This window comes from Haemorhous mexicanus, chromosome 11 (assembly GCF_027477595.1).
Source record: "Haemorhous mexicanus isolate bHaeMex1 chromosome 11, bHaeMex1.pri, whole genome shotgun sequence".
Classification (NCBI taxonomy): Eukaryota; Metazoa; Chordata; class Aves; order Passeriformes; family Fringillidae; genus Haemorhous; species Haemorhous mexicanus.
The window spans coordinates 9,229,716-9,247,304 of NC_082351.1; the positions used below are offsets into that span (position 1 = coordinate 9,229,716).

The 17,589-nt window shown below is 46.1% G+C and overlaps 1 protein-coding gene across 3 annotated transcripts in view; it reads right to left on the reverse strand.

Moving 5' to 3' along the window:
- The window catches only part of STAB1 (stabilin 1), a 59,507-nt gene that overhangs the window by 23,803 nt on the left and 18,115 nt on the right, over positions 1–17,589 (reverse strand). For all 3 annotated transcript variants that reach the window (XM_059856310.1, XM_059856309.1, XM_059856311.1), the window contains 25 exons: positions 17,124–17,186; positions 16,443–16,556; positions 15,990–16,043; positions 15,086–15,166; positions 14,645–14,803; positions 13,696–13,758; positions 12,272–12,373; positions 11,242–11,328; positions 10,799–10,910; positions 10,114–10,297; positions 9,835–9,928; positions 8,867–9,025; positions 7,906–8,001; positions 7,445–7,540; positions 6,765–6,812; positions 5,763–5,893; positions 5,275–5,383; positions 4,972–5,049; positions 4,509–4,610; positions 3,923–4,030; positions 3,308–3,439; positions 2,984–3,112; positions 2,223–2,279; positions 1,338–1,433; positions 66–261 (listed from right to left, as the gene is read on the reverse strand). In XM_059856310.1, coding sequence (XP_059712293.1) covers positions 66–261; positions 1,338–1,433; positions 2,223–2,279; positions 2,984–3,112; positions 3,308–3,439; positions 3,923–4,030; positions 4,509–4,610; positions 4,972–5,049; positions 5,275–5,383; positions 5,763–5,893; positions 6,765–6,812; positions 7,445–7,540; positions 7,906–8,001; positions 8,867–9,025; positions 9,835–9,928; positions 10,114–10,297; positions 10,799–10,910; positions 11,242–11,328; positions 12,272–12,373; positions 13,696–13,758; positions 14,645–14,803; positions 15,086–15,166; positions 15,990–16,043; positions 16,443–16,556; positions 17,124–17,186 — 2,650 coding nt within the window. The remainder of the gene's footprint in view (positions 1–65; positions 262–1,337; positions 1,434–2,222; positions 2,280–2,983; positions 3,113–3,307; positions 3,440–3,922; positions 4,031–4,508; positions 4,611–4,971; positions 5,050–5,274; positions 5,384–5,762; positions 5,894–6,764; positions 6,813–7,444; positions 7,541–7,905; positions 8,002–8,866; positions 9,026–9,834; positions 9,929–10,113; positions 10,298–10,798; positions 10,911–11,241; positions 11,329–12,271; positions 12,374–13,695; positions 13,759–14,644; positions 14,804–15,085; positions 15,167–15,989; positions 16,044–16,442; positions 16,557–17,123; positions 17,187–17,589) is intronic.

The following is a 17,589-nucleotide window of genomic DNA, read 5'->3' on the forward strand; positions in this document are numbered from 1 at the left end:
GTGGCCACCTTTCTGCCCTTGCAAGCAGTTTGGTAGAGCCAAGCTGCCACAGCCGTCGGTGTCACCTGATTTGCAGTCGGCTCCGTATCGTCCCACTTCACACATCTCACAGGCAGTGCCGTGAAAACCCTCCAGGCAGCGGCACTCCCCGCTGCCCTGGATGCCATCCTGGCACTCCCCGTTCCCAGAGCACCACCGGCCTGGCTTCCCAGGGCACATCTCACACATGTGGCCGTAGTAGCCGGGGCAGCAGACGGACGTCTGGAAAACCAACAAGAACAAGCTGGGGTGAGCCATCCTGTGCACACAGACAGGGTACAGCTACAGCTTGATTCCCCTCTTTGTGTGACAGCCATAATTTCTGACAGCACATGGAAGGAAAGGGTAGGATGGAGTGAACATCCTGAAATGAGGTGCTCTGTTGCCCAGAGATTCATGTAAAAGTCTGCACTGCCCTTGAGAAACACGGGCTCCTTGGTGGGTAACTGAAATATCCAGTGCCCCTCCAGCCTATCTCCTGCCTGTGTCCTCAGAGCAGAGAGAGGGTCTGGCAGGAGGTGATTTGGTTCCAAAACCTGATTTAACTGCTCTCACTTCTTTCTGCATCTACCCATGGAGGGAAGAAAATCATGACAGGACAAAGTTAGATATTACAGATGATGACAAACAACAATTAATGAAGCAATGCAAAAGTGCCAAATGAGGTACAAGTGCCGATTGAAACTCTCTATGTGAGTACAGGAAGTCTAACTCCCCCTCTCCCTTTTCAATTTCCCATTCCCTCTAAACTTTCCAAGTGATGCTGCAACGCCTATAAGACGTCAATTCACACAAGGCTTTCTTTTATCATTTTCTCTTTAAGTGTTTTCTTCCAACAACCCATTTTCACAAAACTGGTAGGGGCCATAACACACACAACATGAGGTGTGAGACCTTCTGCTCCTCCCTTTGGTTCAGCTCCAGTGAGTCATCAGTTATTTGGGAAGGCACAGGCACAGGCACTAGCAGAATGCCATCACTCATGCCTCATTTCCTTAGGAAACCAGACTGCAAACATTCAACTCCTTCTCTTCCTCTGCAGGACAAAATCCAGAGCAACAATACCAAAGCAGCAGATCCCAATCCATCATGGTGCAGACATTTCTGCAGATCTTTTGTTGTTCCAGTGCCCTCCACCTCCCGGATAGAGAGCGATTCCCAGGCAGCCCCAGCCTCAGCTACGCAATGGCACAAACACAGCCAGGATTTCAGCACAGCCTGCACTTCCATGGCTGTGCTTCTCACACCCATCTCTCTTGCTTTTGCCACAATGAATCAGAGGCAAATATTTTGCTCACCAGAGAAACTTTTGCACAGGTGAAATGGCAACCTGTTGTCCCCGCACCCGCAGACCGCAATCTACATTTAGCGAGATTCCCTCTTCCAAGGGGCTCCTGAGGATATAATCAACATAGACACACATAGGAGATACTACAGTATTTAGACAAATAATGTACATTTTGGCAGTGCTCTTGCTTTGTATCTGACAGGAATAGCCCTAAAAATCTGAACTATCCAGAGCTGAGACCAATGAAGCATCTCTGGATGTGAGGTCACCACATAGAGTCAATTTTTTACCTGCCAAACCCATGGCACACGTTAGTCTGCATACTGAGAAGAAAAGAATTGGGAATTTTTGGGAATAGGGTAAAGCAAAAAGGCCTAAGAAGCCAGATGTAGCTGCTAGGCATTTCACAGCCAGCATGAAAATGAAATGCTTTGTTATTTTCCTCTCTGGATATGTTTGTCACTCACTCACCAAAAAGCTGCAGGCACAACCAGCCCATCTGCATGAACAAATCAATGGTCCAGACAGGGAAATTGCTACAGGCACTCTTAAATTGGCTTTCCTTGATGATAATGCCAAATTAAAAAAGATAAAATAAATTAAAAAAAAAAAAATCTCCTCTTCCCTGTTAAGTGGGAAAATGAAAGGGCTCCTGAAATTCAGGCAAAACCCGGTGCCAGCTCTGGGTGGAGCTTCATGATTCATGTCCATGTTTTTCCTGTGTAACTCTCCCTTGGTTTCTGCTTTTTCTTGCAAACCTTGGCAATGGATGAGCTGCAGAGGACTCAAGGGCACATTTTTTCAGGTATCGAGATGACACCTATAGAGCAATAAGAGGATCCCAAAGCACTATCTGCAACCAGACTGTGAGCTGTCACATGAATCCAAGACTCACCAAAAGAACTGATCCAGAAGGACACTTGATCCCCTTGTCACACTTGCCGCACCTTGACTAGGGCACAGAGAACAGGACAAGTCACCAGTGGTGCCTCTACCCACATCACACCAAGACACTAATCTTGAATTACTAATGCTGCTCTACAGGCTGCTGGCTGGGACAAAGATGTTTTTACCTCTGTGGCTCAAAACACCAAAAGAAGAGATCATATGCACACCTTTCCTGAATCTCAGGGATTTTTGTAGCCCAGGGGTTCCTTCACACAAAGCTGCAAATAGTTTTTTTCCTGATCTGTAGCAGGTAGTCTGACACTGCAATCTTCAGGTTTAGTGGCTTAATTGCAATGAGCCACAAGGTACATGCAAGCTGGACTTTTGACCATGACTCCCAGGCAAACCAGGGAACATTTTCTAAGGGAGCTTGTTGGTCATGGCATGCAAAAACTGGGCTGGATTTTCCTTCCACAGCTGAGTATCTGGGAGTCCCTGCACTAGCCAGCTCCATGGCTGGCACTGTAAGGGAGGTTCAGCAAAGGAGCTGAACCTGCACAAGAGCTGCATTAGATGTACAGAATCTCCAGGTAGGAGGTGCCAATTCTCCACAATGTCCCATTTCATGAGGCTCATCTGGGGTTACACCACAACCTACTGTCTCATCCATGAGGGCAGCCAAGGAAGGTTGCCTGTTACCCATCAGTTTGGCTCAGCAGGTGGAGGAACCCTGTGAAATGGTGTCAGCTCCTTGGACATCACCATTACCTTCAGTATGGTGGTGGTATTGGCAGTGCAGCGATTCTTCTGGACCTGGAGCACCTGGGACACCCCAATCAGGATGCCATTCCTCGTCTCAAAGGACTTTCCATCCAAAGGAATGTTATTGACAAACTTCTGCAAAGCAGGAGATAACAGCTGAGACAATAACCTTCAACTCCTTTTGCATGGATTGCTTGGCAGCTCCAAGACAGTCCCAGCAGTAAACTTGTGAGGGTGTGCAAAAGAGAAATGGGAGTATTGGGTCACCAGTCTTAGGAAGTGATAGGTCAATCCAGACCCTCAATCGGCAGAACAGCCTGCCTCCCTTACCTGGGTGCTGTTTTGGTAAAACATCAGCCAGTAGGAGAGCCCTAACATGCTGTTCTTATGAACTCCACTTCTCAAGTCTGCAGGCAAGAGCTTCTCTCCCAGTACAATGTGGTACTGCACTGTTTCGTTGTCCTAAATCCACAAAAATACCAGTGTTTGGAGTCTTCTGACTTCATAGACTACAATTCAGTCAGAGGTATGGCATAAGAAATGTTCCTAAGCACCTGTAATAGCTAATTAAGGCCACAGAGCCTAGTAACTCTCTGTCACAGATGACTGATCACACTTAATGATTCTGATACTTGATGAGCCCATTAATGTTTTTTTGGAACCTTTCAGAAGTCTGAAAATTGCCACAGCCAGCCAGGAAGTGGAAGATGTTGTGCCATCTATCCACATACTCTGCACTTGGGGTCCAAATATTCTTTTCAGGTCCCACTGCAACACCCCTAGAAATCTTCTCATTTCTCTGCCACATTTCTCCCAGCTTTTGGCATCAGATATTCATCTCCTGTGTATGCTGAAATCCCCTGAGCTTGTTTACTATTTAGCAGTGTACCTGCCCCTGCACCCACCACAACACATATTCAAACTGCAAGCAAGCAGTGAGCTTACCAGCTGGGTCACATTGGCAGCACGGCAGTACTCCTCAATGGAGTTATTTCCAGGAACAAAAATTGTGTATTTTTCAGAGGACTCAACTTTCCCAATGAGCTGGTACTCCTAAAAATGTCCAAACAGTAACATTAGCAATTACCCTTGTAATCACTAAAAATCCAAACCACACGTGAGATCAATTACAATGGCAAGAGGGAAAGCTTGAAAATGGGATAGACAACTTCTACTCAGCCATACACATCTGATTGCTTGCTCCTTGTCCTGGCTGACATAAGAGCAGCTTCCCAGCTATGACAAAGCCTTCTCTTTATTCTGGTTTTCTCTGCCTTGTACAGGCATCAGAGCACCTGCAGTAGACAGGTCATCTTCCACAGTCACACATGGCAGTGATCTAGAGGTCTAACTGTAATTGCGTAACTCTGGTTGCTCAAAAGCTTTTCTAGAAGACCCCTCATGCAGGACACACACAATCTCCCTTTCTTACCAGGCAGCCCAAGTTTAGGTCCCCCAGCATAGGTTGAGGTGGGCATTTGCTCCAAAGACTGTTGAGACAGTGACAGCTGTGCTCACCTCGACTGCTTACCTCTAGCAACTCCTGGAATGTGCTGAAGGAGGCCACAGTGCTGAGCTGCTCCTGCAGACCAGGAGGGCTTGGTGGGATATCTCCTGGGGATGGCAACAAAACCTGCCAAAAGAGCGAGGCTGAGCAAGGGGCTGAGGCAAATCTCACCGTACTTCTGCCCTGCTTGCAAGAAAGGCAATAAAAAGGCCTAATTTTACACAGTCCTGCAATAGCCTGAACTCTTCTATCAGCCAGGAGAAGGGCAACTCTCCTCCCACTGGTCCTGGAGACAAATGTTTTAAACATTGAACACTGCTGCACAGGAAACATCTGTCAGGACCTTGTGATAACCTCATATATTTCGCCTTTATATCCCTTCCTAACCATCCAGACATGTGTTCCTTCTTGGCCCTGTAGCAGAGGCTGCTACACAGGCCTGCTGCTACAGCTGCAGCATTTCCCAGTGCCACATGTACTGACATACCTTACTGACGATGTGGATGATGCCATTGCTGGCAGGGATGTCACTGACAACTACACTTGCATTCTGGATGGTCAATACCTGCACAAGAACCAGAGGGAGAAGCAAAAGGATCAGGAAGTGCCAGGCAAGTTCATCACAAATACGTTGTTCATTCAAGGCTGCACATGGTTAATCTGGGTAGAGTTTGTGAAAGATGCCTGCATTTGAGGGCACCAGTGTCCCAACCAGGCTCCCCACTGGATACAGCAGCCCCTCAGCAGTTAAATTTGAGATTGGAACATTTCTTATGTAAGAAAGTCTTACGCCACTCGCAGTGTTTATCTGCCATCTGGTCTGTGGGTTGAGAGTGGGTAATTCTGGTCCGTACTTTTTGAGCTTTTCAGCAGTGAAGACACCTTCAAGGAAGTGGGCTCTGTGGGGAACAAAACCAGATAAAGAAAAGATTGGGGAAGTGCTGGAAATGACAGGGAGATAAGACCATACCACCTAACATTCACATCTCTCACAGGAAGTACTTTAGCACATGGAGAGAACAATGGAGAGAATTGTTCTGATGCCATCTGACTGGGAAAATCTCTCTGCAAATACATGAAAAATAAACCCACTTCCCATGATCTGTGGTCTGTTATGTTTTCAATGCCTACTTAATTTTTTGCCAGCTAGATATTTAAATTTGCTTCTATATTTATCTCAAGGTATGTCCTCATTGGTCATGTACAAGAAAAAACCCATTTCATGGCTCTGTTACTGTTGTTTGGCCCAGTAAAGCAAAGGCAGGAGGCTCCTTGTACCTGACTAAAAATGGCAGCATGTAAGGGGTCAACCAGAAATCTTTGTCAGCATTGCTTAGGTTCTTGATAGCTGCCTCTGATGGCACCAGGACAGTGACATTGGCTCCTGCTGGGATGCTGAAGAGAGATTTCTGTTGTCCAAAGCAGAAAAATGAACAAATAAGACACGCCACTGCCACATCTATAGTGCAAATTCCACCCACCAGCCATCCCACCCTTGCAGCCATGCGAAAGGGATGTGGAGGAACAGGGCAGGTGCTCAGCAGCACAGCAGATCTCCTGCCGCTCCTGGGCATGGCAAGCAAGGAATGCCACAGGTAGTTTAGCCAAAACAGCTGACGCCTGATTGCCAAGGGAAAAACTGCTGCTTTAAGCTCTACCTTCCCAATTCAGTTTTCCTTCAAACACGTTCAATCATATCCATAAACCCTTTTTGAATACCCAACATCAGTCCTGGGGGAGGAACCAAGATACTTGTTGGCAAAAGCAATTTTGTGTGCAGCAGGTCAGGTGAGCAAAGGCTCAAGTTAGAGGCTGTCCATCATAGTGAGTTTCCACAGACTTAGTGCAGTCTGTGGAGGGTCTCTCTTATTCCCACACTAGAGGCAGGGAAGCAGCAATGAGAAAAGGAACAAACATGCAGTCTAATGTCCAAACGGATGTTCTTCTGAAAGGCAGTATTATAATGCTAACTCTTCTTTCCCTTCTGTGCTGTTTTTTGATGGACAGGAGTTACAGATGGTACAACCACGAAAATTAGGTGTAACACAGCCCCAGCTTCCTCTTATGAGACGTACAAAGTCCCCAAAACATACTCATGACCCTCTTCTACCACAACTCCACAGCTTTTCCACATGCCTGCTCTGTAACCATTTCTCATTTGCTTTGCTTTGTTTTCTCTGAAGAAAAAGATATTTGGAGTTGCTTGTCCTCTAACAGACTCATTCACAGACTTCACTTCTACAGAACTTACCCATGTGGGTATCCCATGGTTTCTCTTACCTTAACCCAGTTGTAGAAGCCCACGAAGTGGGAATTCCTGGCCAGCTCCTTTCAAATAGAAACAACAAAAGAGTTACCTCTGCTGAGCACAGGGTACAGGGCTGGGGGACTCAGGATGAGGGAAAGGAGCAATATCAAATATCAAATCTGGCAATGTCAAATCTGGCAACAATGACTTCAACATTCTTCTCACTTCACAGCCATTACAGGCACCATGTATTGTGAGGAGAGATAGGCACTTCTAAAACCAAACTTCAGCCATTAAAAATATTTATTTCCAAATAAACAAACTATTTTCAACTCATCTGCAGTGAGTTCACATGTATCAGGGACAAAAGATTGAATCCACAATGGCCTTTGATAGTTCTAAAGACAAAAAATAGGCCTGACAGCTCTGACCTGGAAAGCTTTCCTAACAATGAAGGAGAGATGACTTACTGCACAGGACAGGTGCTCCCTGCACAGGGGTGAGGCAGCTTAGAAATTATGCTTTCACTGGCAGTAATTAGTGCTGGCATCACTTCTGTGCCTGTGGCCTTGGAATACACTTGGGCTTCACGCTGAGTTGACTCCCTCATGCTTGTAGAAGGAGTCAACTCAGGTAACAGGGAAAAGTAAAGAGAGAGCAGAGCCAGTTCTCTCCAGTCTCAAAAAGGCTCAGACATTTGGTCTTCACTAACTTTTAGAATGTCTCCATAGCATGTCATGCCATCCCCAAAGTAGCCTTCAGAGCAAACACAGGATCTCTCTCCTCCACCAAGGGGTACACACGTAGCCTGCAAATACAAGGAAAAGAAGAAGAAATTAGAGAGCAAACACAGGTTATGTAGTGTTACACCCATCTCAGAATTGAATTCTCGCCTTCCAAGGGCTGGCCTAGAGTAGCACACACAAACTCCTTCTCCTTGCTGCCTTTATGGTGGCACTGAGTGTTGCCCTCATGCAGCTAAGCCTGGGTGATTGCTTTGGTTGTGTGAACCCACAAAAATCAGAGGATCCATCTTTGGAGCACATCAGTGCAGGCCAGTAAGATGACGTATCATAAACCTTTGCAATTCTCTCAATGCCATGGCTGCTGCAAAACCTGTCAGTGAGCCTGCCCTGCCGTGCCAGCCTTAAGGACAGCTCCTTAACTACTCACCAGGTCATGGCAGCCACCATTGTCCATGAGGCACGGGTTGATGGCATCACAGCTGTGGCCATCACCAGCATAACCCCTCTTGCAGACACACTTGCTCTGCAAGAAAGATATTTCAGTTTTATAAACTTACCAGAGCATCCTCATTTACTATCCAAAAAATGTCTAAGGCAGCAAAACTTATCCTTAATTTATCTTCCCAAGTTTTCTTCCTGGTCCCTCAAGACCTGGAAATGTGGAGTTGTTTCCTTAGCAGAGCATCATCCTCTATCACAGCACACAAGCTGCCTGGTTACTCAAGCACATTGATCCCCTGCATCTCTTGGCTGTGGGGGTCACTTGAAGATGGTGGCTTCCTCCTTTATTTCCAGGTTTTTAGGGAATGACACAGACTTTGTGAATGGCAGAAAGAGGAGTTAATTTCAAAGCTTCTTGCTTTGAAGATATCTGGGAGAGGACTTGCACATCTCACCTCACTAAAATCTGCTACAGCTTTTGTACCTTTTTTCAGCACTTTGTGCAATGCTCCCCATGCTCCATGCTCCGGTGGGCAGCAGCACCCTGAGAAGTCTCCTCTCGTGTGCACCTTCCTCCTACCTCAACACATATTGCTCTTGGCCCAGCTCCCTGCACAGACTGTCTGAACAGCTGCACGTGCTCTCCAGTGCTGTGGTCTGGGGACAGGGGCACGCAGCAACTGCTGTCTTAGGTCAAGCTGTATTACAGAGTGCATTCCTGTCCCTTTACTGCACAAGTCCCGGAGTGGAGCAGCAGTCCTGAACACACCAGTGCACCTCACATGCAAGTGCACTGTGATGCTGCAGCTGCAGCTGATGTTTCTGGCAGTGGACAAGCAAGTTTGGCTGCTGACCAGCCCAGTTTTTACCTCTGGCAGCCCAAGGCCACCTGAGAGCAGCTGAGGGAGTGTTAGTCCTACCTGCCGGCTGCTCAGCTTTGCTCATACCTGTCCAGGCCCGGTGTACACGCAGTCGGCGTTGAGGTGGCAGCTCCCTCTGCTCTCCAGCATGCAGTTGTCTATGGGCACACAGGCCTTGCCATCCCCAGTCCAGCCCACATTGCACTGGCATGTGGCAGTGCCAGGGCCTGTGCTGGTGCACAGGGCCTTCAGGAGAGGGACAGAGAAGGAATTACACCCAGCAGAAGGGAGACAGTGCAATGAAAATACTGGGAAGTGGGGGGTGGAAGCATCTTCTCCAGAAAAGTCATAGAAAACTTCGTAATAAAGTGATTCTGGAGACATTTTGTGTTTTCAGAGAGGTAAACACTCGTGTCTAAGGTGGCTTAGAACTCGCAGGGCATTCATTATCACCATGTAAAGCTCTTCCATTACACAATAAGTATTCCCTGAAGAGGGGGACCACAATCTCCTGCCTGGGATGGAATCAGTGATAGATGGCAGATCTCTTTCAGGAAAAGACCTGCTTTGTACCCAGTGCCATCCTATTCTCTTGTATATGGCCCAAAGTCTTTCTCTGACTGAAGGGTCTAATTTATGATGAAGTCTGACCATTTGGCAGTAATTTCCAACATGAAGCATGGATACAAGTATAGTGTTGATGGTTACTGGGGATATGTGTTGGATCTCACAGTTAAGCTACAGAGAAAGTAACATGTTAGAAGAGCTTGAGGGGAATATCATTGCAAACCAAAAATTATCTGTACAGCTGATCTGTGTGGCTGATAAAATATCTGGTGTGAACCAGCCAAACTATCCTTGGAGTGTCACATTTTGGTACCAGCCCAAATGATTGACATATTTACAATGACTATGCCAAGGCACTTGTTATTCCACCTCATCTGACAGACAGGAAAAATTAGCACACAAAATGTGTAACAGTCCCAGGAGTCCTGGCTCCCTGTTCTGATTGCGAGGAGCTGCCTCTCCACTCTTCACAGTCTGAGCCCACTTACATTCTGTGAACAACCTCCCCGTTCTGGCTGACTGCACAGGTCAATGGGCTGGCAGGAAAACCCATCCCCTTCGTATCCATCCATGCAGATGCACCTTAAAAGTATAAACAAAAAAGGGACACAGGTAGAGCAGTCCCTCAAGCAAGCAAGATTTATTACTAGCAGGCTGGCTGAGTCACTCAAACCATGCTGTGCACCAAGTATGCAGACACACAGAGCCACAGGGGTGGCAGCCATGTACAATGGCCATGTGCCCCTGAACATGCCACAGAGACTGACCTTGCTGTGTCATTGAGGCTGCAGACAGCGTGCTGGTGGCAGTACTGGGACAGCCCACTGGGACCACAGTTCCTGGATGTCTTGTCACAGAATTTCCCGGTGTAGCCTTCCTTGCAGGACCAGGACTGACACACCCCCCCACTGCCAGGCCTGTTGTCACAGACACCATGGACACAGCCACAATCTGTCAAGGACATGCAGTAGGATCAGTAAGTACAGAAAGTCCAGAATCCACCACAGTTGTAAATTTCCAACTTTCCTTCACAATCTCTTGTGACACCAAATAATCATTCCATAATTTTTTTTTTGACAGAGGGGATGTCTGCTGAGAGACATCCATCACAAATCAAGCCTGGCCAGGCAACAGATCCTGCAACTGCCTGGATCCATGTTTTCAACAGGCTGTAAGAACAGACTCAAATTTAGGCTATCAAGCTCAAGGTCATTGTCAACTGTCTTTTGTTTCTTAACACGAGAGATCTAAATTAGGTTGATGTTTCCAAAACATCACCACTGTCATATCAAATATGTATTCTCCACTGTTGTTCGACGGGACACACATGATGACTTTTTTGTCACTTCTTTCATGATGCTGGTCTTGCCAGAATGGAATCCAATATACATGAATTTGCACCCTTATCTTTGTTCTAAATTTTCCTTTAGTCTCTCCACCAGAGATACTAACCTTCATCACAGTTCTCGCCGTGCTTGTTTGGATTTGCACAGATGTGGCAGGCTGTGCCTTTGAAACCTTCAAAGCAGTGACAGTTGCCATTCCCTTGAATGCCATCACTGCACTGGATGGAAAACAAGAAAAAACCAAAGTGATTGAAATTCAGAGAAATGCCAAGGCATTAATGTCCATCAAAGGTACTTTGATACACACAGTAACAAACAGGACTTTGAAGAGTGGTGGTAGTAATACAAGATCCCACACAGTTAGAGCTGTGTCCAACAGCCATGACCTAATTCTCACTAAACATGTGCCATTTCCCTGGATCTTCTGCTACCACCTCTGTGGGTTTATCCCTGGAGCACAAACTCTGAATTGTACTTGTCTCAAACTATACTCTCCAACCACACTGATGCACCTGCTCGTTGCAATGCAGAAGGTTCCTCCACACTTACATTTCCCCGGCCGTAGCACGGGCTGGAAAATCCCCCAGGGCATGGCATGCAGTCTGGACCAAAGAACCCTTTGCAGCATCCAGGTTTCTGAAAAAAAACCCCAATAAAATGGATAAGGTATGACATGACTGAACAAGAATTTCTTGCAGTATTCCTGTGCTCATAATTCTCAAATTCTGGTCCTTGTCTCTGCCATGGAGGGAAACAGAACGTTGTATTTAGTATCTGTGTTTCTTAGGAGTTCCTGCACCTAAATTATTTTTCAGCAATGACCCTCTTCCTGCTCACAGCCAATTCTTCTCAGAACAAACCATTATTTTCTGCTTACTCTGTGGCTTCAACACATGGGATGCATGTTTTTAATGAACTTTTAATTCTTTAATAACTCTGGTCCACTCACTGTTACTTTAACCTTGCCCAGAACTGCATTCCTGTGGAGGGATGTAGCAGTCCTGGATTGCAGGCCTTGTCATGACTGACCAAAGGAAGAACAATCATAATACAAACAATCAGAAGTATTTAATGAAACACCCACAAATCATTACATACAGTTGGCACTGTGAGAGCTCAGGAGCTGCAGACAAACGTGAGGTCCATAAATTCACTAAGAGAGACTTTCCTGAACCATCTGACAGTGGTTCATAAACAGGATGCAATCACTTCACAGCTTACAGCACTTTCTCTGTGCTCAGCTTCCTTTGGGAGAAATGCTAAAGCTGGCACACTCCAGTTAACACTGCACCATCATGGCTTCCTACAGCTTGGCAGGTCACAACAGAGATGCCTTATTTTATTTATTTCTTGCACTCAGACTTAACTGGGCTGCCTTCTAACATCTGCAGTAGGACAAAAGCAGGTAGCTCATTCTCCTGGACAAAAAGCAGGTAGCTTGTTTATGTGATGGTCCTGGGGACAGCTTTCCTTCTGCTCCCATCCAGCCCCTTGACTCAGAGTCAGACCTGCTCCTGGTGAATGAGGAAGGGCAGAGCTGAGCTCTCCCAGAGGGAAAGTGTTCCTCCATCCCACTCACCGTGATGGTTTGATTGCAGTACCTGGCACATCCCTTCTTCGGGACCATCAGGCCCTGTGGGTCATGGATGTAAACACATTCCTTTGGGGACAGCGTTGGTTCCTGCACAAACAAAAGAAGCCACTAGCACTGTCACCTTCCCCTTGGCTCTTTCTGCTGCAGAGAGCAACTGTGCCTATCTCTGAGCTGGGGAAGTTCACTGAGGAGCTGAGGTGAGCAGCACACAGCTGTGGCAGGCCTAGGAAGGACCAAGGCACACAGTGGCCTCCTCCTGCTCCCAAGTGTCCCCAAGCCTGAGCCAAGGTGCTGCCCTTTAGTTCTAATAATAGCATCTGTGATAAGGGAGAGAGCAATCACAGGGGAAGGAAGGGAGGGAGAGGAGACAAGGGAGAGATAAGGGTGGCAGGGAGGAGAAATAGAGGGTAAGAAAGAGGGGAGGAAAGAGATAGGAGAGGGGACAGGGGAGGAGGGAGGGACAGTGGGGAATAGAAGGAGTAAGGAGAGAATTAGACAGTGAGGGAGGGAAGGAAAAAGACAAAGGTGAGATGGAGAAAAGAAGACATAAGATGAAGGGTTGCAAATAACATTGGAATGATGCTCAGTGACCTGTCTTGGAGCTGAACACAGGTAGAACTGGGCCCCAGGTGATTTTGCCTTTGCCAGCCTTAGTCAGAGAGGAAAATGAGCAACTGGTGATTTTGCAGATCTCTCTTCAGACATCCATGCTGAGACAGCATTAACAAGTTCCCCTGAAAGTCAGACCTCTCAGATGACACTCAAGAATTTAAGGGTGGTGAGCACCTCTCTGGCTTTCACAAACAACATCTTGGGTCTGGCCTTCACATTGCCATTTCCTGGAACTTGCTGTTCTGCTAACCTCAGCATGGGATAACTCAAACGGCAGCACTCCTCCTTCCTCCACCTTCAGCTAGCTCTGGTCATATCTGAATCAACAGGGAGCACAGGCCAGGAACAAACTGTTTCTCACCCTCTGCAGAGCAGAAAGGTTGTTGTGATTCTCTGGCTGTGATATAGGCAGAGGCAGCATTGGATGGTACTTGTGGAATCAGGTTTGCTTCTGAGACTCTGGAGCAGCTGGCAAACCTTGCCTGTGGGCAGAAAAGCTCTGCCTGAGGCAGAGCAGAAGTGCTAAAAGCTGCAAGTCTACAGTTTCACTTAGACAAGAATTTCTCACTGTGCTCCACATTGATTCAGCAAGCAGACTCCAGAATAAGAGATAGCACAGAGCAATGAGTGGGCAACAGTCTGGGACCACAAAGCTTGGATACATACCCCCTAACAAGCCTCTCTGCTGGCTGCCTTTCCTGCTCCCTATTTATCTGAAAGTATCTTGAGTCAGAAACTGTCAGTGTGCCTGTTTGTCATTATGCAAAGAAATTACAGAAATAACTACAAATATTTACCATTTCCTTGCTGCCAGGTGGGCAAATGCTGTTGTTGAGGGCCTCACAATCCACACAAGTGCCCTGTTTAGAAAAGAAGAGGCAAAAATGTAATCTTCTCAAAGGAACCCCTTCCCCATGCCAAGAGTGCTACAGAGCTACTGTTCCCAGTACATATATCCAAAACCTCACAACATGTATCTGAAATATTTAACTACTATTAGTTTCCATGCTCTGAAATGAGCCAAGTTTATCACTTAAATGAAATCTCTCATGTGTCTCAAGCAGATGCTTGCACCTGCCTGAAGCTGGGGTCTGTCTGCACTCTCTGAGTTTCTCTGCCACTAGACATCCTGCTAGGCTGGAAATCTTTGGGAATCCAAGCAGTAAGCCTCACTGAATCAGCAAGTTGTGTGGACACTGTGGCCCCTTGGGATTCACTGTGTCTCTCCAAACCTCTTGCTATTCAGAGCCTCATCTTCTTTCCTCAGTAACCTACCAATGATCAAAGTGGGGAGCAAGCACCTCAACTAAGGTGTAAGAAACAGTTTGTGTGAGAATACTGCACAGCATTTGTAGGTCCTGCTACTGAATGTCTGCCTCCTGTCCAGGCTACAGGACACCAGTGGGACAGAGGTGGGAACAAAGCACTGTCAGCCAAGTTAGCAACTCTAGTGGGAAGAAGATCATACAAAGGAAAAGGCAAATGTACTTTGGAATCCAAGGTAGGATGGGGGCACGGAAAGAACAACAACCTACAAGGAACATTTGCTGATTAGCAGGAAAGCAGTGCCAAGTGCAAGCAGAAGAAACTGACAGTGCTGCCAAAGCTCACACCAGGGGGACTCTCAGACAGACCACCTTTCCCAAATTCAGCTTACACAGCCTGCTTTTGGCCCTCCAGGTGAGTGTGGGGTGCACAGCAAGCAGCAGCTGGGCTTGGGCATGAGAATGGGAGGAGCTGACTTACCATCACAATCTTATGTTGCTCTTCATTGCATCTGTGAGGCAAAATGGGAACGATTGAAGGAGGGATGAAGATGCCATCCAAAGTATGAATAATACCATTTGAAGCCACAATGTCTCGCATTTTTAATGGGATCCCTGATTCATCCATCAGAATTCTTCCCTGATGCAGAAACACAATTTTATCCCATTAGACAGAATCAACTCACAAAGCCAATGTGGGAAACAGTTGGTTCACAGCATCAAGGGTAGCACAAATGGTCAAGCCTCTTAGTGGAGTCCCAGATTGGATAAGAAGCAAACAAATTCAATGATCTTATTTAAGTCTAGGTTTTTAAGCAGAGGGGGAAGCAGAGATTGACTGAAACCACATTGTTCAGAACCACATGCAGACTTTCTCCTAGCACAGAAGGGTTTGCCCCAAAAGGTTTTGATTCACACTTACATCTGCACTAATGTTGATGGTAAGTATCTGGTTAGCCATTGTAACAATGTGTGGCATTATTATCAGTTGCTCTACAGTCACCTGAAATAAAACACAAGGGGGTGGTACCATTAAAAATGACCATGAAAAGGGTCATTTCAGTGCAGCTTACAGAATCCTCCCATGATTCCGGCCACTTGAGAAACTTCTCAAGGCCACTTAACATTTACATTTCATGAAATACCATAAAAACAAGCAATGGGTCAGAGGGTAATCCAGGACTTTGTGTGAACTGTTTGCAGAATCACAAACACAGCAGTGCTGGTGGCAGCTGCCTTGATTTTCATTCCTTGTTTAGGTAACTGTCCAGTGCAGCTGAAATCAAGTCTCACTAGCAGTGTCTCTTGCTAATACAGCTGCAAGTAGGGTTAGACTAATAATGGTTTTTTCTAGGACATATTCAATAAACAATGAAAGTTCAGCCAGAAGCATAATAGAGAACATATTTTGACTGAAAAAAAGAAGCTCTAGGGCAGAAAAAATTGTAAATTGCAGCTTCTGTACTTAAAAATGTAACTATTTGAGTAGAGAGTTCTGAGAACCAGGACAACTCTTATTTTTGTGTCCTGCAGGAAACTCTGCTGGACAATATTTTCATTGAAAAGGCCATTCGACTAGGGAGCACCAACACTCCAGAAAACTCAGAGTTCCTTCATGGAGAGAGAGCACAGCTGTCCCTTTTGGCAACTCCTTTCATGGCAAACACTTTGCCTCATCAGATCCTGCAGAGTCACATCTCTGCTCCTCCAGGGGAGGTCCAAGAAGCAGCAACTGAAGTCATCAACACTGTGACCTCTGTGCCAGAAAAAAGAGTTGATAAGGGGTTGGTCTGAAGGAGGTCTGGGGTCAGAGCTGCCTGCCTTACCGCTGCTGAAGTGTAGATGTGATGTTTCACCAGCTCCTGGAGCTTATTGATGCCCTAAGGAAAGAAGAGAACATGAGAATCAGATACCTCTTCAATGCTCAGGAGTAAGAGGAGGCAACTACATTTTCTTCTAATCAGAGATTGACAATGCCAGTGCCTATAGCAGTGAATTCACTTGGTGAATAAGTTCCTTCATTTTCCCCTGCCCAAAGCTGGGGTGAGGAATGAAAGTCAATCACCAGATTTAAGCAATCTGGCTGACCTTATTTCTCACTGCAAGCTCCATCAGCACCCACTTCTCTCCTAGAGCCTTACAGAAACAAAGACATGGTTTAGCCACCCCCAGGAAGAACAACTTTCAGCAATGACCAGATCCATTGCACAAAGTCATTCCAGCACAGCCCAGTGCAACTCAGCCAGCTCAGGATGTCTTACAGTACTGTGAGCTCCCACCTCTGTGAAAAGATAAATGAGCCTTCCATCTCTCAGCCTATCCACAGCATCATTGCTGGGTACAAACACAGTGAAGGGGCCTGGTCCATCCAGTATTGCAGGCAGGCCACAGTTCTGCAAAAACAACAGGAGATTTCATCATGGATCTAACTTGGGTTACTGAGGGGGGTCAAGCAGGAAGTGAGAGGAAATATTAAACAGCTCACTAAAGGCAGAGCTGTTGTAAAGCAAAATGTGCAAGAGGCAACTGGACACCAGGGACAGGTGTGCCACAAAAGCACAGCTGGGACAAGGAAGCCACTGGTGGGAATGCAGAAAATATGAAAAAGGGAGTCCTGGCTGATGTTCCCTGTATCCTTTAAACACACAGAGGCACTCAACTGTGGTCAAGAACTAAACATGCTGTGGAGAACAACTGCAGGGACAAGGGGAAGATGGGAAAGAGGCATGTACCCTTGCTGCTTGTGCCAGATCCCCTATAGCTGTGAAAACTCCAATATTTTCCATTACACTTGCTAAGGTAAAATAAGAAAATAAAAACCAAAAATGGCACAGAATAAAACATCCATTAAGATAGCCAAACCACTGAGATGTATTTAAATGCTATTCAAAATTCCCCCCAAATCAGCAGCAGGCTTTGTACAGCAGCACTACCACAGCTTCCTGGGCAGACTTGCTTACCTCCAGTATAGTTTCAAATCTACTGAAAATCTCCATTGAGGCAAGGATCTCACCAATGGTTTTCTGCAAGAAGATACAAAGAGGAAAAACATGTCTGGGGCTGAAGCCAGGTCTGAGCACATACTGGAATGCCATGCATGTAAAGATCTACAGGAGACTGTCATCCTCGAAGAGATGGGCACAATCAAGTGATTATTTGTTCTCATTTAACACACAGACAACTTTTTGATTATAATTTCAAAATGTACTACAGACCAATTAAAAAAAAAATCTTTGTTTGATTTTTATGTGAAAAACACTTTTCAATACTAGTCTTGTAAGATACCTATTCTGTAAAATACAGCAGCAGAAGAGCTCATTTGCTGATTTTATTCATGAAAGTAGAATTCTCTTCTCATCCAAGCACTGTAAAAGTATCATTGCAAGATTTTTATCTGGCTTATGCAGTACTATCAGCTACTTTTAA